Genomic DNA, 27,573 nt, shown 5'->3' on the forward strand with positions numbered 1-27,573 from the left:
TGCAGAGCTACTCTGCCGTATTAGTTTCCTGTGGTTGCTGTGAGAAATTACCACAAACTGGGTGGGTTAGAACAACAGAAATTTATTCTCAAAGTTCTAGAGGCCAGAAGCCTGAAATCAAGGTTGGCATGACAGCAGGGCAGTTCTCTCTGGAAGCTCTAGTGAAGAATCAGTTCCTTGCTTCTTTGGCATTTTCTGCTGGCAGGTCTTCACATCTCTGTGTGTCTCTCTGAAAACCTTTACTACTCTATTAAAAGGATACAAGTGATTGCATTTAGGGCCCACCTAGATAATCCGTAATAAGTACCTCCTCTCAAGATCCTTAAATTAATCACATATTTTGCCATATAAGGTCATCTTTTGTTCATCCTACCACATCTGCTTTGAACACACATACCTACCCTTAAATAGGAACCAATATCTTTTGTAATTTTTATGGGCATACTCTCCCTGCAGTCTCAGTAGTGATATGTTCAGTTAAAAGAGCCCCTATACTGAGGGAATCTCAAAGCTATAGCACCCTACCAGATACTCACAGTTCATTTTGCAGTTCCACTCACTTTAGATTTCATCAGTAGGACTTTTTACCATGATTGGTGTTGCTGGTAACACAACTGACGTTCCACCTTTATCAGGTTTTAGCAGTACAAGAACTAGTTAACCCATAGTCTGATTTGTCCATAAAGAAAAATGGGGTTTGTTGTAGTAACATATTACTTAAGAATATGTCATAAACTGCTATACATTGTTGATTTATAACCTTTCATGATTTAGTGATACTGTCATAGGCTTTGGGAGTGGAAGTAAGTTGGTGATGGTATACTGAGTTCTTTCCTTTCTCTTTCTTTCTAAAGATGAGGGTGTGTCATTGTAAGATTTGTTTCAGGTTTTGCAGATACTAAAAAGATACTGTAACCTTTGAATAGTAGGCAAAAGATGTTTTTAAGGATTGGAGAAACATAAGTAACATGGTTTGGGGCAGTTAGGCAAGCATCAAAGAAGGAGCAGGAGAGCACTACCAGTTATTCCAGTGTCAAGAGACATATTACAATATCAAAAAATTAAATTCATTAATACTATCATCAATCATACTGGAAAAGGCTCTAAATTTTGGGAAGCCGTCAGGCTCATAGTGGAGGTCGATATAAGTTTTCCAAAATTCTGATTTGTGCTTGAACTCTCAAGTTTGATCATTGGCAAGAAATTACTGTTACTTGCTTCTCTTGAAATGACAGGCTCATTTCATTTGTTTTCAAGAAAATGTCTTCCAGATACCTAAGTCAGAGTAAGCATAGTTTGTTAGTCATTCTTTGGAATAAAAATGGTGTTCCATGAAAAGAGGCCCGTTCAGTTTACAACTTAAAACAATCTCACATGAACTTTCCCACAATATGGCCACTGTACTTCAGTATGGAGCGGAAGTGCTTTTTTTTTTTTTTAAAGATTTTATTTATTTATCAGAGACAGCACGAGAGCATGAGCACAAGCAGGAGCAGAGGCAGAGGGAGAGGGAGAAGCAGACTCCCCACTGAGCAGGGGGAGCCTGATGCTGGGTAGATCCCAGGACCCCGGGATCACGACCTGAGCTGAAAGCAGATGCTTAACCGACTGAGCCACCCAGGCGCCCTTGGAACAGAAATGCTTTAAATGTAGTTCCCACTTTAACCATACACATTATTCAAACAGTGTGTACTCACGGGTTGACATTTAATAAAATGACTTTTACTGTTTCCTCAAGGATATTCTTAAGTTGAAACTGGCATTAACAACAAGAAAAAACTATACTTGCTTGGTGGTGAAGAATATGATGATTTCTGGTTCAGTTTGGTGCCTCTGGCTTAACTCTTGCTAAATTGCCAACAGTTTTACTCACCATTAATTTTGGATCATCAAGATAAATGTCAGCAGAGTTAAAAAGAGAAATAACATCTTAGTATTACAGTGAAAATAACTTTGACTCAGCAGACACCCTGAAGGGGTGTAGGAGACTACCAGTTGTCCATGAACCACACTTTGAAAACAGCTGCTTTGGGGGATTACAGCATGTGTTTTTTTTTTTTTTAAGATTTATTTATTTTATTTTGGAGAGTGCGTGCGAGAGCATGAGTGCAAGTGCCAGTTGGGGGAGGGGCAGAGTGAGAGGGAGGGAGAATCCTAATGCCAACTCCGCTGAGTGCAGAACCTGACGTAGGGCTCCATCCCAGGACCCTGAGATCATGACATGAGCCAAAATCAGGAGTCAGCTGCCTAACCTACCGTGAGCCACCCAGCTGCCCCCACAGCATGTATTTTTTTTTTTTTTTTTTTAAGATTTTATTTATTTGCGAGAGAGACAATGAGAGACAGAGAGCATGAGAGGGAGGAGGGTCAGAGGGAGAAGCAGACTCCCTGCTGAGCAGGGAGCCTGATGTGGGACTCGATCCCGGGACTCCAGGATCATGACCTGAGCCGAAAGCAGTCGCTTAACCAACTGAGCCACCCAGGCGCCCAGCATGTATTTTTAACTTACTGAAGTTGATTGGTACATCTTCCCTTTTCTTGGGCAATGTAAGATTCTTGGAACCTTTATTCTTCTCCCCTCGCCTTTATTTTATTGTTGTATATATTCTGTACATGTTTTAAACATAAAATATTACTGTTAAAGTTGTTACCTACGTGTTTAAGATTTATTTGCTTATCATTCCTTCATCCCTTACCTTCCTTTTGAGATTGTTTTCTTTTCTGTATGTGTGTTGGCTGTATTTATAGATCTGAATATGTCTTTACCTCATGAAGTATGTATTGAGATCTTGTTGTGCATATGGGCTTTCAGTTTTTCCACCACCATTTGTTGAAAAGACAGTCCTTTTTCTATTGAATTGCCTTTGCATCTTGTCAAAAAACAGTTGCCTATATTGGCGTGGTTCTGCCTGTTGATTCTCTGTTTTGTTCCATTGATCTATAGGTTTCTTTTTTCTCTAATACCACACTGTCTTGATTAGAGTAGCTTACTCTATTGTCTTGAAATTGGGTAATATGAATCTTCTGACTTTGTTCTTTTTCAGAATTGTTTGGATATTCTAGTTCCTTTCCTTTGCAGTAACTTTTAGATCACTTTGTAGAGATGTACAAAGGAGCTTGGTGGGATTTTTATTGGGATTGCATTGAATCTATATAAATTAGGGAGAATTGATATATTTGTAATGTTTTCTATTTTGTGAACATGGTGTCTTTCTCTGATTATTTTGGTGTTCTTTGGTTTCTTTAATCAGTGTTTTGTTGTTTTCCACCCACAGATCATACACATATTTTGTTAGATTTATACCTAAGTACTTAATTTTTGGGGGTTACTGTTGTAAGTGGTATTTTTTTAAATTTCAGATTTCAGTTATTCATTGCTGGTAGATGTGAATACAATTGACATTGTATCTTTTTTTAAAAAAGATTTTATTTATTTATTTGAGAGAGAGAGAATGAGAGAGAGGGGGGAGGGTCAGAGGGAGAAACAGACTCCCTGCCGAGCAGGGAGCCCGATGTGGGACTCGATCCCGGGACTCCAGGATCATGACCTGAGCCAAAGGCAGTCGCTTAACCAACTGAGCCACCCAGGCGCCCCAATTGACATTGTACCTTGAGCTTGAATATTACACTTATCAGTTCTAGTAATTTCTTAATTTAATTTTAGTTTTTAAAGATTTTATTTATTTATTCATGAGAGACAGAGAGAGAGATAGGCAGAGGGAGAAGCAGGCTCCCTGCTCTGGGAGCCCAATGTAGGACTCAATCCCACCAGTCTGGGATCATGTCCTGAGCCGAAGGCAGACGTTTAACTGACCGAGCCACCCAGGTTCCCTAACTTCTTAATTTTAACCTAACTTGTCACAGTCTACCTTCAAATTATATTATACTATGTCATGGGAAGTATGGACCTTAACAAGAATGTACTTCCATCTCTCCCATTCTGGTGTTAGGATGATTGTCATACATTTTACTTCTACATATGTTATAAACCCTGCAACACATTGTTACTGTTTTTTACTAAATCCTTTTTTTTTTTTTTTGGAGAGAGAAAGAGAGTGAATGAGCATGGGGAGGGGCAGAGGGAGAGGGAGAGAGAATCCTAAGCTGGCCCCATGCCCAGTGCAGATCATGATGGGGAGGGAGCTCGATCTCACAATCCTGAGATCATGACCAGAACCGAAATAGAGTTGGATGCTTAACCGACTGAGCCACCCAGGCGCCCCTGTTTTTTACTTTTATTAGCCTCTCTTAAAAAATAAACTTTGAGGCAAAATTTACATATATTTAATTTCACTTGTTTTAGGTGTTTGATGAATTTTGACAAGTGTATACACTATGTGGTCTTTGAGACTGGCTTCTTTTATTCAGCATAATACCTTCAAGATTCATCCGTGCTATATCAGTAGCTTATTCCTTTATTTTGATAAATAGAATTCCACTGTATAGATGTACCATAGTTTGTTTATCCATTTACCTGTTGAAGGATATTTGGTTTCCAGTTTTCATTGATTCTGAATAAAGCTGCTATATAAACATAGATTTTGGTATGTATGTATAGGTTTTGGTATGAACATAAGTTTTCTTTAGGGTAAATAACTTAGGAGTGAGATTGCTGGGTCATGTGATAGATGTATATTTATACTTATTGTCAAATTGTGTTTTAAAGTGACTGTACCATTTTGCATTCTCACTAGTAGTGTGTAAGAGTTCCAGTTGTTCTGCAGCCTCATTAACACTTGGTATTGTCCCATTTAAAAAATTTCATGAACCTTGAGGGCATTATGCTAATGATTAAGTCAAGAAGAGAAAAGACAAGTACTATATGATCTCACTATAACTGTATGTGGAATCTAAAAATAGAACTCAGAAGCAGAGAGTAGATTGGTGTTTGCCAGGGGAGATGTTGGTCAAAAGGTTCAAACTTCCACTTGTAAATGGATAAATTCGGGGGAATCTAATGTATAGTATGGTGATTTTAGTTAACAATACTGTATTATTGTATTCTTGAGAGCTGCTTAGTGAGTAGATCTTAAATGTTCTCATCACATGTGTGACTATATGAGGTGTTAGATTTGCTAACCTTATTGTGGCAATCATTTCACAATATATACATACATCAAATCATCACATCGCAAACCATAAACTTAACACAATGTTTATGTCAGTTAAATCTCAGTAGAGTTAGAAATTTTTTTAGCCATTCAAATAGGTATGTAGTGATATCTCATGGTTTTAATTGATTTCTGTAGCTTTATAATGGGTCTTAAAATTGAGCCATAGTCCTTCAACTTCATTCTTTTCCAGAATTATTCTGACTATCCTAGTTTCTTTGTTTTTACATTTAAATTTTATGACCACTTCTTCTGTATCTACAGAAAAATCCTGCTGGGATTTTGATTGGAATTGCATTAAATCTATAAATTAGTTTGGGGAGAGTTATTTTAATGCTATCAAATCTTCTGATTGATGAACACAGTATCTCTCTGCACTTATTTGGGTCGTCTTTGAATTTTTTCTTTAGTGTTTTGTAGTTTTCAGCATACGGATTCTGTTACATGTACTTTGTTAAGAGTTATACCTACGTATTTCATATTTTTGGAGCTATTATAAATGGTATTTTAAAAAATTTTGTTTCTAATTATTCATTGTTAGGGTGTAGAAATACAATTAATTTTTTGTATATTGATCTTGTATCTGTGACCTTGTTAAACTTGCTTATTAGTGATAGGAAGTCTCCCCGCCCCGGCCTAGATTTTTTGGGTCAGTTGTGTTTTAAGGAGACATTAAAAAAAAATAAGAAAAATGTCTTTTGTAATTGTCTATGCAGTTACCATTTCCAGTGGGCTTTATTCTGTGTTCTGCATCAAGATTTTCATCTGGTATAACTTACCTTCTGCCTGAGAATTTTTTTTAAAAAAGCATTTCTTAGACTGTAGGTCTGCTAGTGTTGAATTCTTTCAGTTTTTGCATATCTGGAAAAGTATACTTTTACCTTCTTTTTTTGAAAGATGATTTTGCCGAGTATAGAATTGTAAGTTGACAAATTTGTTTTCCTTTCAGTAACTGTAAAGATGTTATTCCACTTTACTCTGGCTTGCATTGATTCAGGCAAGAAAATTTCCTATGCCTGTGCTGCAGCCTAAAGTCTTTCTAGGCAGTAGGCTTGAGTTAATCCTTTGTTTTCCCTTTCTCAAAGATTACTGTTATGTATTCTCAGATGTCCAATGTCTGAAAACATTTGTTTCGCACATTTTCTCTTGTTTTTTAGTTATTTCATTCAGGGTACCTTTGGTCCATTTTACTGCATCTTGCCTGCAAGCAGAAGTCCAAAGACCTAAGAATTTTAAACCTCAAAAATCCTTATAGAATGAAAGATTGAAATGTCAATTAAAATGTCATTCCAGTAATTCAAATGTATGTCTTGTGTAGAGAAACTAGATTTAAGGTTTCTCCTGAGACTGATGTGTTCATATTTTATTTCACTGATTTCAAATAGAAATTTAAATACAAGCTTTCTAGAGACTTAAACTAAGTTGAAATGGTATTTGGATGGTCAGTTTTCATATTTTATATGAAAATATTTTAAATGAGTATTTAATATTCAGGCAGTTTTCTTTTAAATACAGATATTTGGTATAATATGCTTTTAGGACTGGTTTTTCAGATGAACTTTTTCAAATTAATGGTGCAGATTCTTAAAAGAGCCACTAATAATAGGAGATACTGAATTTGCTTGGTAATTTATTACTTGTTTCCTTTCAATTCCTGAGTTTTCAAGTCATATTGGAGAAATTTATAGTTATGATAGGCTAGACAGGGTTACCTTTTAGTGGTTTAATAGACACGAACCCTTGTGAAATAGCTAAGGAGTGGGTAATGCACCTGCTCCTTGATCTTTATTAGTCAGCAAATAATTTGATTGTGTTTTGCTTATTGCTCATTCTTGCAGTTTGTAGATCACCGTGGCAGACCAGATTTTCCTCAGTAATTTTTTGAATGTTACTGATTCCTAGGAGTTCTGTATATTCTGAATGTGAATTCTTTCTCACTATATATGTTGAAAAGTGTATTTTCCTAGTTTGTGACTTGCCTTTATACTTGTGTGTGTGTGTTTTATAAACTAAAGTCCCAATCTTTAACCTTTTTTTCCTGATTTGGCATTTTTTTTGGTCTGTTTTTAAAGCATTCCTAACCTATGCTGATATCAAAGACATTTTGCTGTTTTCTTCTTAAAGGTTTAGATAAGTTTGCTTTTTACATTTAGGTCTTTTTAATCCATCTGGCATAGGTTTTTGTATGTGTAGATATAGACGTCTAATGTCTTTATTGGTTTAGTCCAACATTTTTTAGTTTTCAGCAGAGTGGTTGTGTCCAGGCTACCTGAAGCCTAACCCTTTTCATTTTATGGCATGCATGGAAAAATAGTTTGTACTAATGACCAGGAGAAACTATTGAAGGCGTTTAAGATTGGTGATGGTACATAAACAGTGGCTCTGGCTGAGAGGTTGTGGCTGCCCTGGCACCCTGGTACCATGGCTGATTTTTGCCTGGCAGCCCCAGAGGCTGAGGCTACCTCTCTTTCAGCAGCCCTGTTACCCATTCCCAGTACATGTGTTAGAGAGTGTTCGATGTAGAATATGAATCTCAGAAATGGAGCTGTGTGTGTATGTTAAGTTTGTTAGTTTGATAAGGAAGGGAGGGAATTCTAGAGCCTGAATCCTGCTGGGCCAGTCCAAAATTACACAGGAAAGAAAATGTAATTAGCTAGGTTCTTTCTTGACAATAGAGGAAAATATTGGTGAATGTTTATCAGGTCAGGGGAACTGGGGATTTTCTCATTCTGAGCCTAACATACATACTGTAAAGGAAGTGGTGGTTGGTTTTGAGAAAATAGGGAACCTTTTACATCAAAAACTTGGTGAACAATTCATAGGCAGATGCAAACTGGAAGAGATACTCTGCAATAACATTATATGTAAAAGCCTTTTGCATATAAATAGCACCCGACAAATTATTTAGGAAAAACTGTTCACAATCCAATAGAGAAATGTGCACAGTCTATGAACAGGTTGATAGTTCGTGAAAGAAATAATAAATATAGCTAGTAAATATTCGGAAAATAATCAAAGAACTAGAAATGAGCACTGTTGGAAGATTACATTGGTTCAGCTTTGCTGGTGGGATTATCAAAGCTTAAATTTTGCTGTTTGTGAGGAATTTTTCCTAAAGAAATCTAAATTGGCCAAATTATGTTCATTGGGTAATAATAACTTGATTAACAACCGGTTACTCTTCAGTAGAAACAAATTATGGTGTAGCTGTTCAGTAAAATGTATGAGATGTTAATTTTGATGCAGATCTATATGTTTTGACATGGTAAGCAGGTAATATATTGAATGAAAGAAATAGTACAAATCTTTGTATGCAGTTTTATAAATGTATTTATATGCGTGTATAGAGAAAAGTCTGGAAGGGTATATTCAGACTGATTAAAAAGTTTTTTTTTTAAAGCGCTATCTTTGGGGGAAGGGGCCTTTACTATGTTGCAGTTTCTCTAGTTTTAGGGTTGTTCATTTATTTAGTAGATAAATATAAGTGCCTACTACATATTAGAAGTTGTAGAATTCAAAGCAGATGATTTTCAGTGGAGCTCATGCTGATAAATGTAATGTCTCCCCTCTCCTTACCCCAGTGGAGTGCTTGGTCTTTTCTTTCTTTGTGCATTTATGATTATTTGACAAATGCGTATAAAACAAATGAATGCATACTTTACTACCAAAGATGTTAACTTGAACTGTATATATTATAGCAGGTGTCCAGGTTATAGCAGGCATAATAGATACAGTTTTTTTTTTACCTTTATGCAGATTTGGCCTACTTAGTTTTGTTGTAGCTGGCTTTCTTCCTATTTATATATTTTTGGAAATCTGAATTAAATGTGTATAGCCGAAATGACAGGGAGAGTGATTGCATGTAAGATTGTCTCTTTCTTCCTCTAGATAAATAATAGACCCTGTGGAGTAGCAAGCAAATGAGGCAAAATGTAAGCTATAATGCCTAATGCTTTATATGGGAAATCACGGGATTACTCTGGGCTTTATTCACAGAAATCACTCTGCTGAAATTCTGTCTCATACTTTGCTTACCTTCAGATTTTAAATTTACATCATTTTAAAGATTATTCAAGACTTAATACACATGCTTGATTTGAATGAGGCTTTACAAATAACTTGACTGTACCCCATCTGCATGGTGTTACACTTGGTAGGATATAGAAAAAAATTATTTGTAAAATAACATAGGTAAACACCTACACAACAGCTTTTTTAAAATTTAATGTTGGCCCTGGGGGTGGGTATATGTGTGTACACATGCTAATGTAGAAATCATTAGTTCATTTGGCTGCTTGCATAAACAGTAAAGGTTTTAGAGTTAGTAGTAATCCAGCAACTTGTTGACAGTTCAGACAGTATAGCCTAGTGTGCTTTGTTGCAGGTGTATTTGGCCTTTCTTTGCCAAATATACTAAAGAGAGCAATAACAACACTAGGTAAACTAAGGAGATAAAACGTAGAAGATACAAAAAGTAGGGTAAAACCGTATGACATTTTCCGTATGTTTTCCACATGTTGTCTGAACTCGTATATTATCCTTTATATATATAAACAGTAGTGTTTTTCTGCCACAAGTCACTTTTGAATATGGGAACTTGGTGTTTTTCTTTGTTTGGGTTGTGTGTGTGTCTTTTTTTTTTTGAATGATTGTTGCTTTTTATATGATTTAAAATAAAGCAAGGTAAGAAAATTTGGTAAAGAACTGTGAGGCTCAATCTTTCTGTGGGATGGCGGGAGCAGGAAGTGGTGATCTTAATGCTTTTCTGCTTGGTGTAGAGGGAACTAGTTTGTAGGAGTGTGAGAGAGAGAGTTGCTTATGGGGTGTCCTCTATTGGAAATGACTTGGATCCTTAGGCATGGCCTGAGTTGAACACCTAACTGCTTTAGAGGCTCTGGAACCTCAGATACTGTTTGAATCCAGCCTCTCCTAATTAGTAACTGTGACGTTGGACACAGGATTTTTCTCTGTGGCTCAGTTTTTCTATCTGTGAAGTTGGGTGTCTCTATTTCATAGAGAAATTGTGAGGATTAAATGAATAAATATATGTAAAGTGCTTAGAATAGTGCCTGGTACATATCAAGGGCTCAAATATTAACTATCAACACTTATTAAATTATCTGGTTTTGATTTCAGTAGTATAGTTCTGTAAGAATATTTTGTAATAGCAAAGTATTTTTAATAGTTTGTTTGAAAAGAATGGTATGTAGGGTGCCGTGATAGTATCTTGCATGATGCTTGCTTACTCATTAACATCCAGTACATCCACTGAATGAAGAGTATAATAGGTCCAGAGAGGCTGAGAAATCCAGGAGCAAGACTGAAATGCTTAAATTTTGTTATACTGACTTTCTGTGATGCAAAAGATTTTGGAAATTGGAGAGAAGGAGATAGGGTGGAGTTAATAGATGTGTAAGTTCGTGTATCTTCTCTTAAAATGTTAAGTATGGGGCGCCTGGGTGGCTCAGTTGGTTAAGCGACTGCCTTCGGCTCAGGTCATGATCCTGGAGTCCCGGGATCGAGTCCCGCATCGGGCTCCCTGCTTAGCAGGGAGTCTGCTTCTCCCTCTGACCCTCCTCCCTCTCATGCTCTCTGTCTCTCATTCTCTCTCTCTCAAATAAATAAAATCTTTAAAAAAAAAAAAAAATGTTGAGTATGGGTAATAGTTAGCTAGATTTCTTTTTCCTTTTTTCTTCATCTCTCTTTTTTTTTTAAAGCTTTTATTTATTTATTTGAGAGAGAGAGAGGGCCTGAGCGGGGGGAGGGGTGGAGAGAGAGGGAGAAGCAGACTCCCCGCTGAGCAGGGAGCCCAGTGCGGGACTCGATCCCGGGACTCTGGGATCATGACCTGAGCCAAAGGCAGACGCTTAATTGACGGAGCCACTCAGGCACCCCCCCTCTTAAGTAGGCTCCTTGCCCAGTGTGACCCCAACATGGGGCTGGAACTCACGACCTTGAGATCAAGACCTGAGCTGAGATTAAGAGTTGGATTCTTAACCATGTGTCCCTCCTTCATCCTTTTTGTATGTGCTGATGATTATTTCATTAGGTGGCTGGGACATTTTTGTTTTTGTTTTGTTTTGTTTTTTAAATGAGGAAAGAGGGCTGCATACTCATTCATTTGTTTAAATAAAATAATTCTTAGAGACAGTTTCAGGCTGCTCTGGAACTCCACTGTTCTAAGAACTTAGGCTTCTGTTTTCCTATGTTCCATCCTCAGCTTTGGCTTCTACCATCTAGGTGCTTCCAACTAGGGGGAGGAGGGGTTGAAGCAGAGCATGTCCTTTCTTTGTTTGCCATTGGCCAGAGCTTAATCATTAGGCTACACCTACGAGGATGGCTGGGGATCCCAGTATTTATTCTGTAAAAACATGTCCAATTAAATTTAGGGGTTCTATTAACAGAAAAGAGAAGAGAAAGGATATCAGGGACACCTAGAATCTGAAGCAAGTTGCAAAACAATGTTTATATAAATATGTAAATATTAATACTAAAGTGGGAAAAATATATATGCTTGCATCTGCACAAAATAGTCTTGAATACAGTAGAAAAATTTTAATGTTTGTTGCTTCTGGGAGAGGGAACTGGGTGGCTGGGGTTAGGATTAGGAGACAGACTTTTCACCGTATACCCTTTAGAATTGGTGATGTATACATTTTAACTTTTCAAAAACAGTAAACAAAATTAAGTATGGAAGTCTGATATTTAAGTTCAGGAATAAATATGTCATTAAGAATTAATAATCCTTAAGATTATCATTTTAAGTGTGTAACACTTCCCTCATTAAAAAAATGTGGTGAGTTGAAATTTCAAAAAATGATTTAGACTTAGGTAGTTTGAAAAGCAGCCAGGCAAAGGCATTGCTGAGTGTCTGGAAAGGGCAAGAATCGTCATTATTTATGAGGCATATTTCTGGGAAGGATATCAGCTTTAACAATGCAAACATCTTTAGGGTTTGAGGAAAGCAGGTCAGGATACTGAATTTATTTAGAAATTTATTATTGAAATTCAAAGCAAATAAATCATGGAATTAAGTCAGGAGAGATGCACTCACTTATATGTATGTGTGTTTGTGTGTGGGTATGTATTATATATAATATTATACACTGTATGTTTGTAGAAGCCCAAGGAATCTTAAAAAAAAAAAAAAATGCTGCTCAGAATTATATCCAAAGTTAAGAAGTCTCTTTTCTAACTTGCAGTAAGATAGCTTAGTAATTTATGCTTTAGTTCTTTGCACTGATATGAGCCAAAGATGGCCCATTTAATTTTTGGCATATTTAAGTTTTCCTCTTTTCTGATTGAGCTGAATTAAACTTGCTTATAAGTTATACCCATTCATTGGTCTGATGTCTGGAGCTACCCAAAGTGCAATTAATCTTATTTCTGAAGAGACAGCTTTTTAAAGTTTTGAATAAAGCTTTAGCATCCCTGATGATTCTCCCCAGTTAAACTTAGTTTACAATAGTTTCTCCGTCCTTCACCAAAATTGTAGCCCTCTATAAGTTACCACCTATTAAAAGGTGGCACTCAGAACTGGTGATAATGTTAGAGATCTGGTCAGAGTAGACCTTGGCGGGCTGATTATTGGTGTTGATTTGTATAATATGCTTTATTGATTTGGGTCATGAATACTTTTTTAGTAGCCATATTTCATGGATGACATGTTGACCTGTAGTCTGCTTAAATCCCTTACAATCCTCTTTTGTAAGTAGTCAGTTGGCTGCTGAACCATCTTGTATATCTGTGGCTGGCTTTTAGGAATTAAGGGCAGGAGTGCATGCTTGTCTTTATTATATTCAACCTAAAAGTTTTGGTTCATTTAAAATCATTGGGGTATTTAAATCTACATTAATTTTCTCTACCATTTGTATGTCCCAACTACTTTAGCTAAATCTTTTAAATTGGAAGAAAAATAATTAGTTTTAAAAGTTGCCTATATTTAACAATTCTAAAATATTAACAGATTTTAGCTAGGCCCTGACCAAGTTCATCATACAAGACTGTAATGCTTAATTTTTTTTTTAAATGTTTAAGCATTTTTAATGTTAACATTGAAAAAGTAAATGTTACATGTCTGTGTTCATAAGCTCTAAGCTTCATCTGTCAAGGTTTAGAAATAGAGGGCAATGATAATATCACTGTTCCGAGATAAATGATTTTTCAAATAATAAAAATAAAGCAGGTACCGACCATAAATTATATTGAACATTGTGGAAAATGGTACTGTAATAGGAGGAAGACATCAAAGTTCTCTACCTAGCTGGGAGGATCTTAGTTTACTCTCCTTTGATTCTAGTATTTAACGATTAACTTTATTTTCATTCTCACTGTTTTGTCCAGTAGGCAGTAAGGATTATGGATGTGTCAGTCACTAACTATAAACAACCATAGGATGTAACGGTGATTTTTGTGAAAGGCGTTGTTCATCCCCAGTGCAAGACTTCATTATTTTTATAGGCTTTTCATTTATAAACATGAGAAATTTTGCTTTCCTAATATTTAGCATAGGGATCAAATAGTCAATTATTTTTAAACTTTAAACAGTATCTATCTCTACACTGTCCATTAACACGTGTCTATTTAAATAGAAATAAAAATTAAAATGAAATAATTTAAAAATTCAGTTGTTGACTTCTACCAGCCATGTTTCAAGTGCTCAATAGCCACTTGTGTCTAGTGGGTAGCTTATTGGGCAACACAGATTATAGAACATTTTTATCATTGTAGAAAGTGCTTTATTGAATGATGCTGATATAGACACAAATGATTTTCATGCAAATTTTTGACTATCCTCACATTAAAGGTAGGGTGAATCCTAGAGGAAAGCATAATAATTCCTTAATGATTTTTATAAGAATAGAAATGTTATAGGTTAATTATGAAAAATCTAGAAAATATAGAGAAATAAAAAGAACAAAGTAAAGTTTCTCTATGACTTTCTATTTTTAACATTTGTTTTATATTCTGGTCCTTTTTTTTCTCTGCACGTGTGTACACATGTGGGGATGATTTTACTTGTGCACATTTCAAGTAAAAAGAGCAAGAATATAAAAGTAACCATTTTAATGGGAAATATTTTTGCTTTATAGAAGTTTACCTAAACTTTGTTCTAAATCTAAACTATTTATCTTCTATGTTTATAGTTAGCCTTTTGACTAAAAATGTTATTATAAAAATACGGTTTCATTCTAGATTATTGAGTTAGGAGTATTGGAGTATTGGAAATTATCTCCAGTTATTTATTTTCCTTTAAATGCTCTAAAAATTGTATTTGCCTGGGCGCCTGGGTGGCTCAGTCGGTTAAAAATTGTATTTGCCTGTATCTAATACCAGCATTTACCTCAAACACTTCAAATGATTTCATGAAGTTTGACTATGAAATGGTGACACAAGGCACTTGGAAACTTTATTCTAACTTTTTGCTCGTCTTCAATCCCATTTGATATTTGGCTCTGTCAGCAGCATCTTTGACCACCAATGTTAGTTGGTAGGTGCATGCTGGCTTTGTTGGAAATTGCTATGAATTTGTTAATGAAGCTTGAGTAGTATATGGGTAGGCGAATTTAAAATCTGCCCATTCTGGTTTTTACCTGGTGTTAATGCTTCACGATGATCAGAGTTATGTATAGTATTCATTTTAGATGTGTTCCTTTGTTTTATGGGAAGTGGAAGATAAGGCAGTAGATGATTCATGGTAGTGGAATCAAGGTATGGTGGTAAGACAGAAGTATAGGATGTTGCCATCTTTTTGCTTAAATCATTAAATTTCTTCATGTTTATATCTTGAATCTCTTTTCACTATGAAACCATATTTGCTTATAAATTTAGTGCTGATCAGCAGTAAGAAATTATCAGGGAGGAGTAGGAAAAGTTTCTAAATAACTAAGAGTTTAAGAAAAGGTAATAACTATTTTAACGAGTGTTTTATTTACAGTGCCATTATTAGCTTTAAAGTCACTCATTTAATGTAAAGTTAAGAATTGTCATGCTGTAGCCCAATAATTTTGTGACTTTCTCTGATATTAAAAAGTGTTGAAACAAATTGTATTTTTGTGCTCTTAACCGTCTGCCCGATAGGATTATATATGATGTAAATAAAGAGGATCTTGAAATTTCATGCCTCCAAATTATAGTAATTTCTGACACTTCAGTGTAGTATTCAGACTCTTTTAATTATAGGGAAGCAGAATGATTAGTTTTTCATGATTGTGATTTGGTACATATGCACATGTATGTAGATAGCTAAGAGTGGAGTAAGAAATGAAGACAGCCCTTTCGTAAAATGTTAGGCTGTAAGGATAGTAGGGTCATCCCAGAATTTGCCTTGTTTAGGATGGCTTCTCCAAACTTGATGAGTATGTATGTGCTTTGCATAGGTAAATTTTAGGATATACATTTTGAAACTGTCCATCAAAGGCCCTATATTTAAAGGAGAGTAAAAATCAAAACATTTTAAGTGGGTACTTTGCATCACATTTTCTTATCCCATCAAATGCTCTTGAAGTGGTAGTGAAAAGGATTATTTGGTAACAGAAGGTATTCATTCTAGTTTCTTTCTTTGTGGATACCAAATCTGGGAATGTACCCAGAGATTTGAGAAATCATACACATTTTTTTCTTTAGTGACTTCAGGACACATTATAACACATGAGAACACTGTAAATTGTTAGCAGGGAAATTTTGGCAAAACTATTGGGAGGCTTGAAATAATCTTGAAAGAGAGCTTTTTACTTATCTAAGGAGAAAGTAAAGAAGCAATTATTAAGTACCTGTGGAATGCTAAGCACTGTGGTAAACCCTTGGAGAAGTTTTCTGAGCTGAATCCTTTTGTCAGCCCTCTGAGTGTTACTAAAACTGAGAGACAGAGGAGATGAGTTCCCCAGGATGTCCTGTAGCTAATGAGAACTGGAGTTAGTCAAGACTCCAGAAGTCTATTCTTTCCATTGTTCATTTTCTCCTGCAGTCTCCGGGATTACAAAAAATAAAAATAAAAATAATATCCTTAAAATAGTATGTTACTTTTTTATTCAGGGAAGAAATAGTGAGAGTATATACATATGTATGTATTTGAGTGAGGGTAAGATGAAGACTAGAGTTAGAGTGGGTTTAAAGCATATCATGAGAAGACATTTGAAAGGCAGTTTATGGTAGTTTAAACTGATAAGGGTTATGACAAAAAGTTGTTCAGTATAAATGGTAGCTATTACTCTGGAGATTCTCTGAATTCTCACGTAATTGAATAAAGTTCTTTCAGTCTGTGGGAAAAATGGATATTAGCTGTTTATATCAACAAGGACCACTGTAATAATTTAGTTGTGCAGCTTATGAATAAAGTTATCAAAGTGCTCCTTATTTGTCAAGTATTTCTATTTTATAGATAGGAAAAGCACTTATGCCATAACTAGTGGCTCTTATAATAAATACTTAGGTACTAAACAATACTGCATTGACTATGTCTGAGGTAGAAGTGAAATATATTGATTTCTTGGGTGATTGAATAGAGGACATATGCATTACCTCAGGAAGGAAATGTATTTTAGGGTTTTACCTTTTTCTTAAATGTTTGTATTTTTTATTTCTAGGCTGTTCGCTGCTACGAATCTCTAATCTTAAAAGCTGAAGGAAAAGTGGAGTCTGATTTCTTTTGTCAATTAGGTCACTTCAACCTCTTATTGGAAGATTATCCAAAAGGTAATTTTTTTCCTTATTAATTACTATTTGATTTATGTATATCTAAAATAATTGTAATTGTTCGTACTCTGTTGAGGATACTACCATTTTTATTTCTAAGAAATTGTAAGCTTGTGAACATCCTAAACAATGAGGAAGAAAAATGGAGTAGGTAGAAATGTGAAAAATTCACGTAACTCTATGTAAATCATCAGTAATTTGACCATTTTAACTGATAACCACCACCTACATGTGCACTACCGTTTTGTTCTACCTTGTGAAAAATCCCTGCCCCTTAAAGGCTCTACCATAGTAGAAAGTGAGCCATTGGGCGCCTGGGTGGCTCAGTCAGTTAAGTGTCTGCCTTCGGCTCAGGTCATGATTCCAGGGTCCTGGGATCAAGCCCCACATTGGGCTCTCTGCTCAGCAGGGAGTCTGCTTCTCTGTCTGTTTTGCCCCCTTGCTCGTGCTTGCTTTCTCTCTAATAAATAAGATCTTTAAAAACAACAAAAGAAAGAAAAAAAAAAAGTGAGCCATGAATTGATACTTTGAAGAAGTAACAGAGACAGTATTTCCCTTCTTTATCCTGGCTATAAAACTTCCGTTTAGCTAGAAAATATTTGAATGAAAATCTCATCTGTAGTCATGTTATTGTAAAGGTAAGCAGTACAGGAGAGATGATCATATAATGAGCTTGAGCATTGGAGAAAACAAATTTTTTATTCATTTGAAATTTTTTTCCTGTAAGCAATGAGTTAAATAACTCAAGGTTGTCCCCCAAGATGTGTCCCTTTTATAGTACCAGGCCGCTGATGCAGACCATTACTCACTTAGGAAGATAAAGTACCCCCAAATACCACCCACTCTCCCCATACCAAAGGCAAAATCCATAGCAAAGAAAAATTGTATCCTTATAAACAAGAACGTTTTAACCTTCTGATGTTAGTAAACATCTGAATGTGGACCAGATAAACATAGTATGCTTGTTTTCCACAACTGTGTTTTGTGGGCAGAACAACTGCAGGTTTTAGGGCTGGAGTGAAGGATTGTTGCTGTTTAATGTTGATGTTTTATAATGCCACCTTTGTGTTAGGTCAAGTGAGGACTTTCCTAGTGAAAATTCAATTTTTATTTGAGACAGGTGTAATATAGGGGGTTTGAAGTTAGGCTTATATCTCAGTTCATCTCCATTTTTTTTTTTTTTTAAAGATTTTATTTATTCATGTTAGACACAGAGACAGGGAGAGAGCATGAGCAGAGGGAGAGGGAGAAGCAGGCTCCCTGCTGAGCCAGGAGCCCGATGTGGGGCTCCATCCCAGGACCCCGTTGTGAGCCGAAGGCAGACGTGAGCCGAAGGCAGATGCTTAACCATCTGAGCCATCCAGGCATCCCTCATCTCTATTGTTTACAGCAGCATTATCGTTAACATATTGTGTATGTACCCCTGAGCTTCCATCTTCTAATTTGAAAAAGCAAGATATAAAGAAAGGGGTTTGGGGATTGTTATGTGAAACTGGTTAGTACTTAGCAAAATGTCTTCAGGATAATAGGTATTAATAATTATTTAACACTCTATTAGATATTTTAATTAAGACTAACTCATTTAAAGGAAACTATTTTACAAAAAAATACATAGAAATTCTGTACAGTATAATTTTTTAATGCTGCATCTTGGCGAGCATGCTATCGTATGTGTGTGTATACGCACACAGACACACTATATGTGTGTGTGTGTGTGTGTGTATAGTAGCCTTTAAAACTTTATTTTTTTTTATTATGTTAATCACCATACATTACATCATTAGTTTTTGATGTAGTGTTCCATGATTCATTGTTTGTGCATAACACCCAGTGCTCCATGCAGTACGTGCCCTCTTTAATACCCATCACCAGGCTAACCCATCCCCCACCGCCCTCCCCTCTAGCACCCTCAATTTGTTTCTCGGAGTCCATAGTCTCTCATGGTTTGTCTCCCCCTCCGATTTCCCCCCCTTCATTTTTCCCTTCCTGCTATCTTCTTCTTCTTCTTTTTTTTTTTTTTAACAGATAATGTATTATTTGTTTCAGAGGTACAGGTCTGTGATTCAGCAGTCTTACACAATTCAGAGTGCTCACCATGGCACATACCCTCCCCAATGTCTATCACCTACTTTAAAACTTTATTAACCTATGAACTTAACTATATTTTCCATTTATAAAATGTTTGGCTGTGAGGTTATGAGTCTAGGGATATTTGTTTTATTAGAGGTTTCCTTCCTTCCTTCCTTCCTTCCTTCCTTCCCTCCCTCCCTCCCTCCCTCCCTCCCTCCCTCCCTCCTTCCTTCCTTCCTTCCTTCCTTCCCTCCTTTCTTCCCTCCTTCCCTCCTTCCCTCCTTCCCTCCCTCCCTCCTTCCTTCCCTCCCTCCTTCCCTCCCTCCTTCCCTCCTTCCCTCTCTTTTTTCCTTTCTTTTGGAGGTAAGGTGGGGCATGTGGCAAACTAGCTGGCAGGAGTAATCTAATAAGATGCTTTTAAGGGTATAAGTCCTTGAAAAGAGGCGCTCTGAGACCCATTTACTGTCATGTAGATGAACTGGCCAGTGATAGCTAGGCAGTAGGTCAGTTATTTGTAATAGGAAGAAAAGGAAGGTGAGAATGGATGCAGAGGTTTATATATGTATTTTATTATATTTTAGTATTTCAAACTGATGGCTTCTGTTTCCTTGATTTTTTTTTAAATCCTCCTTGAGTCTTTATTGACCACATTTCCAAGTTACAAAAAAATTCCTTTTTACATACTAATTATTGAATTCTTTCTGTCCACTCTTCACCATCTTCCTGTGAATCCAAAACTAGAGCCCATCTTGAGTAGGCCCCTCCACACTCCATCACCACTACCACCAGTTTATGGAGACATTTGTTATCTCAGGCTGCTTCCTTTCCTCCTTCTCTCTTTGGAACCCAGTGCAAGGTGAGAACCTCCAGCTCCAGCCAAATAGACATTTAATTTTGGAGAACAGATTATAAACCGTAACTTTTTAGGGAGTAAACATAAACCACTCAGTGAACATGTGAGTAAATTGCTCAGGTATATGTATGTGGGGGACTTACTGGCCCTGTATTCTGAAGACAGTTCTTTAATTATAGTACTGAGTCCTCTTCTTTGTGTGAAATTTTCTGAGCTTGGGGTTCCTTGTGAAAAACTGCTTCTACTTTTGTAGTACAAAATGGTAGAATCTGTTTTGTGTACATTATGGGCTGTGTTTTTTGTCCTTATTTATCATTCTGATCCCATCTTGCTTCCTGCCTTAGGGAATTCCTAAAAATTTCTGATCTGCAGATATGGTATACTTTGATTATCATTACTATTATGGATTTATTCATTAAAAAATATTTTCTGTCATGTCAGGTGAATTTGAAGCAGAAGGAAAAAAAGATTTTCTAAAACAGGTTTTTTTTTTTTTTTAAGCCTTTCTGGTTTGTACTATGTTTGAAGAGTTTAAAAAAAATTTTTGTCACTTGATTTGGTCATTTGGCTTCTAGGAATTTATCCTTAAAAAGTAATTGGTTAGGGGCGCCCCAGTGACTCAGTCGGTTAAGCATCTGCCTTCAGCTCAGGTCACGATCCCAGAGTCCTGGGATGGAGCCCTGCATCTGGATCCCTGCTCCACGGGGAGTCTTCTTCACCCTCTCCCTCTGCCTGCCGCTCCCCCTGCTTGTGCTCTCTCTCTCTCTCTCTCTTAATAAAATCTTAAAAAAAAAAAAGTAATTGGTTAGAGGATTGTAGGAAAATGAAGCCTCAGTGCACTTGGCCTATTGTAGGTTGGATTCCTCTGGAGGGAGTTCAGCATACAGGATATTTAGTAAGGAGTGCCTTTAGGATCAGCATCTGTGGAAGGTAGGGGACAAAGGATTGGATTGGAGAAGAGGGAGGATTGGACAGAGGTGAGAAGTTAAGCTGTGACAGCCTTGGCCAACCCCATGGGGAGCCTTGGAGCTAGAATGGCCCATCAGAGCTATCCCAAGTTGGGCCAAGATGACCAGGTCTTTGTACTCCATCCTTTTGATACTGGATATGGGCCAGCCTGGGAGGGAGTGTGACCTTGGGCAAGATGGCTCTCCACCTAAGGCAGCTCACTGATAGAGGCTGTCTGCAGGCAGGACTCCCAATATTCCTTCCTAGAAGCGAGATTTGAATGGTTTTTCACAGTGTCTACCATACCTCTTTACCACTCCTAACCCCAAAGCTCACTCATTAACCTTTGCTGAACCAAACAGCTGATGGAGCTGTTAGACTGCCTTAAGCCATGAGATGGGGCAGTGATTTCTCTTCTTTGGGTTGGAAAACAACCAGAGAGACAGAGAACCCTGGACTGAAGGACAAGCATATATATATATATGCATTTTTTTTTTTTTTAAGATTTTTTATTAGGGAGAGAGTACAAGCAGGGGGAGCGGCAGGCAGAGGGAGAGGGAGAAGCAGGCTCCCTGCTAAGCAGGGAGCCCGATGCGGGGCTCCATACCAGGACCTTGAGACCATGACCTGAGCCGAAGGCAGACGCTTAACGACTGAGCCACCCAGGCACCCCACAAGCATATATATTCTTGCAGATATATGTGATGGACCTTAGGAGCAGTGTAATAGAAATTATATGTAAGTATCTGTAAATATGTGTGGCAGATATAGGTAAGGATAATCACCAAGTTAAGTTAATTACTTAGAAAATTAAGTAGCAGATTACCTCAGAGTACCTATCAAAATTATAAAAAGAGAAATTATGAGGTAAGAGACTTGGGAGATAGAATTCCTAAAGTAAAACAGTTAGTTGAAGGAGATATAGTAATTTTTCATTCCTGATATTAGCATGAAAACCTTGGAAATTTAAAAAATAGGTTTTTTATGGTTCGTGTTGAGCTGGAAGTTTTCTCTGAAATTCCTGCCAGTGATCGATTTGTTTTCTCCCTTCCCCCCTTCCTTCAAGTAATTTGTCATTTTGTTGCATTGTCTGTCAGTTTTGGACAAAATAAAGTTTGGTTGTTTTAGTTACTCAGCAGTTACAGATGGCTAGGGCAGGTTTCATGCCAAGAGTTGCTAATGTGAAGAAGTTTTATTAAGTCAGAGTTGGTGAGCTCTCTGTCTTCTCTTTGTCATTCTTGGGTGGAATTACAATACCCTATCCTAGGATCTATAAAGTATAAGAACACAGTGCATATTTTCCAATAATAGATCTTGAGTTTGGCTTCTTTAAAAATTACCATTATTTTGACGCTTGCATTGTTCTCCTCTTTATTGTTGTAGCTGTTAGAACTGAAGGTTGTGATTCTTTTTTTTATTTTAAAGATTTATTTATTTGAGAGAGAGTGAGCATGTGTGCACACAAGTTGGGAGAGGGGCAGAGGGAGAGGGACAGAAGGAATCCCAAGCAGACTCCCTTCTGAGTGTGGAGCCCTACGTGACCCCAGGCTCCATCCCATGACCCATGAGATCATGACCTGAATCAAAATCACAAGTCAGGCACTTAACCGACTGAGCCACCCAGGCAACCCCTGAAGGTTGTGATTCTTTTAAGAGTGTACTCTTTTTTTTTTTTTTTTAAGATTTTATTTATTTATTTGACAGAGGGAGAGAACGAGCACACAAGCAGGGGGAGCAGCAGAGGGAGAGGGAGAAGCAGGCTTTCCACTGAGCAGGGAGCCCAATGTGGGGCTCAATACCAGGACGCTGAGATCATGACCTGAGCCGAAGGCAGCCGATTAACCAACTGAGCCACCCAGGAGCCCCTAAGAATGTACTCTTTGTATAAAACTCCTTTCAGATAGAGTCATTGGAATTAGTTTGCATTGTATATATTTTTGCTATACAACACAAATTTGTGTTGAGATAGTAAAATAAAATGAAATAAAAATCCAAAATACTGACCTATACAGGCATAAAATATCATAGACTGAATATTATGTATCTCTCTGAAAACCCATTACAGTCAAGGTGATTGTTCATACGTTGTCATTGCATTCAGTCATTGCACCCTATTTCTTTTTTTTTTTAAAGATTTTATTTATTTATTTGACAGAGAGAGATAGCGAGAGCCAGAACACAAGCAGGGGGAGTGGGAGAGGGAGAAACAGGCCTCCTGCCGAGCAGGGAGCCTGATGCGGGGCTCGATCCCAGAACCCCGGGATCATGACCTCAGCCGAAGGCAGATGCTTAACGACTGAGCCACCCAGGCGCCCCTGCACCCTATTTCTTTGTATAACTTCATTTAAATGTATTCAGTGGTTTTCAGACTGTGATATATATGTTAAAAAAAAGTCACCAGTACCTCCACTCCTTCCATTGCAATTTGGGAATCACCAGTTTTGTTCAGTTCACTGATGGTCTAGAATTAGAAAATGCAATTGAGAAGTATCCAAGAAAGCAAAAATAGTGACCGTAACCCAGGTTGTCAGAAGCCTATGTCTGGGCAATAAGCACAAGTTATAGTAGCTTCAAGAACCAGAGAGCTGTAGCAGAACACATTAAAGGAGCACAAAGAAGACATATACTTTGTGTCTCTTACAGTAAGCCAGATGTGAGATACTAAAGACCTTGAGGAGTATATTATTTTTTTTTTTAAGATTTTACTTATTTATTTGAGAGAGAGAGAGCGTTAGTGTGAGCAGGGGGAGGAGCAGAGGGAGAGGGAGATAATCTCCAGCAGACTCTGTACTGAGCAAGGAGCCTGACGTGGGGTTCGATCCCACCACCCCGAGATCATGACCTGAGCTGAAACCCAAGAGTCAGATGCTTAACTGACTGAGCCACCCAGGCACTCCAGGTATATTAATTGAATAATGAGAAGTAGTAAAGCTGAGATTTCAGTGTGTCCATTAATTTGACTTGAAGGCCTCAGTGAAGGTGCTGATGTAGCAGTAAAAGGATTTGTTTCTTTGCTTTTCCAACTTTCTGTCTGCTTGAATCTGTAATGTTAAATCTTTGCAAAGGTGTGGAGAGAAGGGGAGATGGGAACAAAGGTCTGTTGTGGATGCTGTTCACAGGGTTTCCCAAGTGTTGGCATGTATTTAATATGTATTAATGCTACATATAAAGGAAAAGATGTGTTTCAGGCAGTCACGATTTGAGAAGGCAGAAAGGTGCTAGTGAGCTGAGTACATTAGTCATTTATATAAAACGAAAGTTAATATAAGCTCTTTGAGATATCATTTATCCCAGGGTATAAATATAAACTTTCAGTCCAGCCCCAGATAACAAAGCAAAATAAATCAAAGAAATCTATTGACCTAATAACTTTAGGCAACCACAGCCTGTTCTGGCCTAAAGAAGGCAGTCAGTGCAACTGACAAATTTGAAGAATGTCAAAGAAGGACATACTTTTCCTTCTTTCCTTTTCCTTCCATACCCATAGACTCATCCACTAGTCGCTAACCTGTAGTGTTACACATTGGGCTAGGGGTGAAAACAGAAATGCTGAGTTTTGCCTGCAGTTAGTACATAGTCTAATACTAGTAATACAGAATGAATTTTAAATCTTTTTCTTCCTTGCATTTCCATCGTATCTAACTCTGCAGAAGGCTCTCTTTTTTTGGCAAGGCCATCACCTTTAAACTACATTGTTGTTTCTTTTCATCCTGTGCTGCATATGTGGACTTGTCATCAGGCACACCCTCTTTCTCTTGTTTTGACAATCTTAACTCAAAGCTATAATACTTGCAAGCATGCTGAAGTCTCTGTTATCTACTAAATCTGTCTTAACTCTCTTTACTCCCTCACTGTATTCTCTGGAAATAAATCTCTATTTAATTCCAAACAAATTATAGTAAGGCTTTGAACTTCTTTTTTTATTCTTCAGTTACACCTTACTTTTACCGAAAATCTCTTTAGGCTGCTTGTGACCTATGAGGAATTAACTTGAATTAAATGGCTTGATGTCTACGTATCATCAGGGAAATGCAAATCAGAACCCCAATGAGCTACCACCTCACACCTGTCAGAATGGCCAAAATCAACAACACAAGAAATAATGTGTTGGCGAGGATGGTGGAGAAAAAGGAACCCTCGTGCATTGTTGGTGGGAATGCAAACTGGTGCAGCAACTCTAGAAAACAGTATGGAGCTTCCTTAAAAAGTTAAAAATAGAACTATCCTATGATCCAGCAATTGCACTCCTGGGTATTTACTCCCAAAATACAAAAACACTAATTCAGAGGGATATACATGCATCCCCATGTTTATTGCAACCTTATGTACAATAGCCAAACTATATTTATAATAGCCAAACTATGGAAGCAGCCCAAGTGTCCATCAGTAGATGAATGGATAAAGAAGATATGGTATCTATAGACAATGGAATATTATTCAGCCATGAAAAAGAACGAAATCCTGCCATTTGCAACAACATGGGTAGAACTAAGGCGTATAATGCTAAGCAAAATAAGTGAAAGACAAATACCATATGATTCCACTCATATGTGGAATTTAAGAAACAAAACAAATGAGTAAAGGGAACAAAAAAAGAGGCTAAGCAAGAAACAGACTCTTAATTATAGAGAACAAACTGATGGGTACCAGAAGGCAGGTGGGTGGGGGATAGGTGAAATAGGTGACAGGGATTAAAGAGTACACTTACCATGATGAAAAAAAAAAAAGGCTTAATGTCACAGTCTTTTAGGAAGTGGTGAGAACGCAGGTTTACCTAAAGCTGCTACTTTTCCTATTATATCCTGTTGCCTTCCTGGGGGCTCTCATTTGATAATGTTGACCATTTCCTAATTTTAACATAAGTACACTTATTTTAACATGTATACAAATAATATGTTCACTGTTTAAAGAAAAATATTAGAAGATAAATAACCTGAGGTTATTTATAAAAGGTAAACAGCCTGAGAGCAGGAGCCATACGTTTGTTCACATCTCTGTTTCACTGTATCTAGCTTGGTGCTAGCCACTTAATACTTAAGAAGTATTACGTGAATGCATTAATGACCCATTGGTATTTTATCATCGAGAGGCACTTGTTTTTAAACATTTCTGATGCAGATCTTTGGAGACTTTTCTATTATAATAAATTTTCAACATTTGAAAATTGAATTAAACTCTGCAACTTTCTTTAACCTGGTGTATCATGTTAATTTCTCCATCTGAGAAACACACTTCGTAACATTTCAATTTCCTATATAGTATCTATTTTATAGGTAGAAGAATTCTCTGTTGGATGTGTAGACTATTTCTCTCATTTTTTGGTACTAACATAATCACTATATTGTCCATTCTTGTAGCTAAATCTTTGCACACATCCATGTTTATGTTTTTAGAAGGAATACCTTGATGTGGTAGGCTTACTGAGCGAAAATGTGTGTGTGTGTATGTATAGTTAATCCTTGAACAACATGGGTTTGAACTGCAAAGGTCCACTTACATGTGGAAGTTTTTCAATAAATACACTACAGTACTGTAAATGTATTTTCTCTTAGAATTTTCTTAACATTTTATTTTCTCTGGCTTACTTTATTATAAGAATACAGTATATAATACATGTAACATACAAAATATGTGTTAATTGTTTTTGTTGTGGGTAAGGCTTTAGGTCAACAGTAGGCTAGTAGGCAAGTTTTTGGGGAGTTGAAAGTTATGTGTGAATTTTCCACTGTGTTGTGCAAGGGTTAACTGTATTAAAACTTTGACAGTGCTAAATTATGCTACAAAAAAGTTTTACTAATTTATACTTATAGCACTAGAATGATAAAACTGCCTATTTCCTTAAATTTTTGCCACTTTTGTCTATTTCCCTTCCTTATCATAACTATTAACCATTATTATTTAATTTTATCATTTTCATATATGAAAAGTTGTGTAGCACGATTATGAAGTTAAAGGACAGATGACTATGTGTAGTACCCTCTCCCTTCTGTATGGGTGATTCTTTTATCCTTGATAATTTCCTTGTTTGTTTCCTCCTCTTCTCCTGTCTTCATGAGGTAAAGGGCAAAATAAAGGAGATGTGTGAGAAAGATTACAGAACACTTAAGTTGTTATAATAGTTAAATTTAACTTGCTTCTCATTATCTTTTGCATTTATTTTTTTTAGACCTAGCTTCTTTGTGAGCACTTTGCCAGTTTTTTAATAATCTTTATTTTTTTATCTAAAAGACTAAATGGGCTTATTTAAAAACAAAATCTCAAAATTATGAAAAAATAATTTGAAGTCTGTTAATAAATAAAGTTGTTTCCCAGGATTAAAAAGATCTGAGCTTTGGAAATTGGTTGATAGAGAGTGGATATTAGTATGTTTGGGTACACCATTCTTTGTTAAGCAAAAGAACAAGTGGCAAAAGAAAATGACAGTCTTGCCTGAAGTATTGTTAAAAAGATTTCCTAGTGGGATGAAGAAGGACTTCTTGAACCAATGGAGAACTCAGGGATCACAAAGTGAAGATTAGATGATTTAGGGAAGGAAGAGCCTAGTAAGATAATATGCTACAGTCATTGTGAAAAAGGTTTTAAGCATTATAAGGATGTCCCAACAAATGATTTCCCTTATTCTCTGTTAAGGACTTTAGAAAAGTCTAGTTACAGTGGACTGGGAATTCTTTTTCATGGATATGTAACTGGCTTAGAGATTTGAAATGATGACTTTGCTTTGGTTAGAAGGATTTCGCTAGAGAGACCCTGGTGATGGGTACTTGTATAGTCTTTAGAGTTTTAATGATTTATTTGGATTAGGAATCATAAAATATGTTAAGATCTTTTCTTAAAATAGGATACTAGGCCTAATGGGGTAAAGTATAATTGGAAAGGTAACAAATGGTCATGGAAGGA

At 36.7% G+C, this 27,573-nt stretch overlaps 1 protein-coding gene across 9 annotated transcripts in view; it reads left to right on the forward strand.

Annotated features, from left to right (window-relative positions):
- The window catches only part of KDM6A (lysine demethylase 6A), a 204,283-nt gene that overhangs the window by 47,703 nt on the left and 129,007 nt on the right, over positions 1–27,573 (forward strand). For all 9 annotated transcript variants that reach the window (XM_032426664.1, XM_032426669.1, XM_032426663.1 and 6 more), the window contains one exon: positions 16,697–16,805. In XM_032426664.1, coding sequence (XP_032282555.1) covers positions 16,697–16,805 — 109 coding nt within the window. The remainder of the gene's footprint in view (positions 1–16,696; positions 16,806–27,573) is intronic.

Source organism: Phoca vitulina, unplaced genomic scaffold, assembly GCF_004348235.1.
Source record: "Phoca vitulina isolate PV1807 unplaced genomic scaffold, GSC_HSeal_1.0 scaffold35, whole genome shotgun sequence".
Lineage (NCBI taxonomy): Eukaryota > Metazoa > Chordata > Mammalia > Carnivora > Phocidae > Phoca > Phoca vitulina.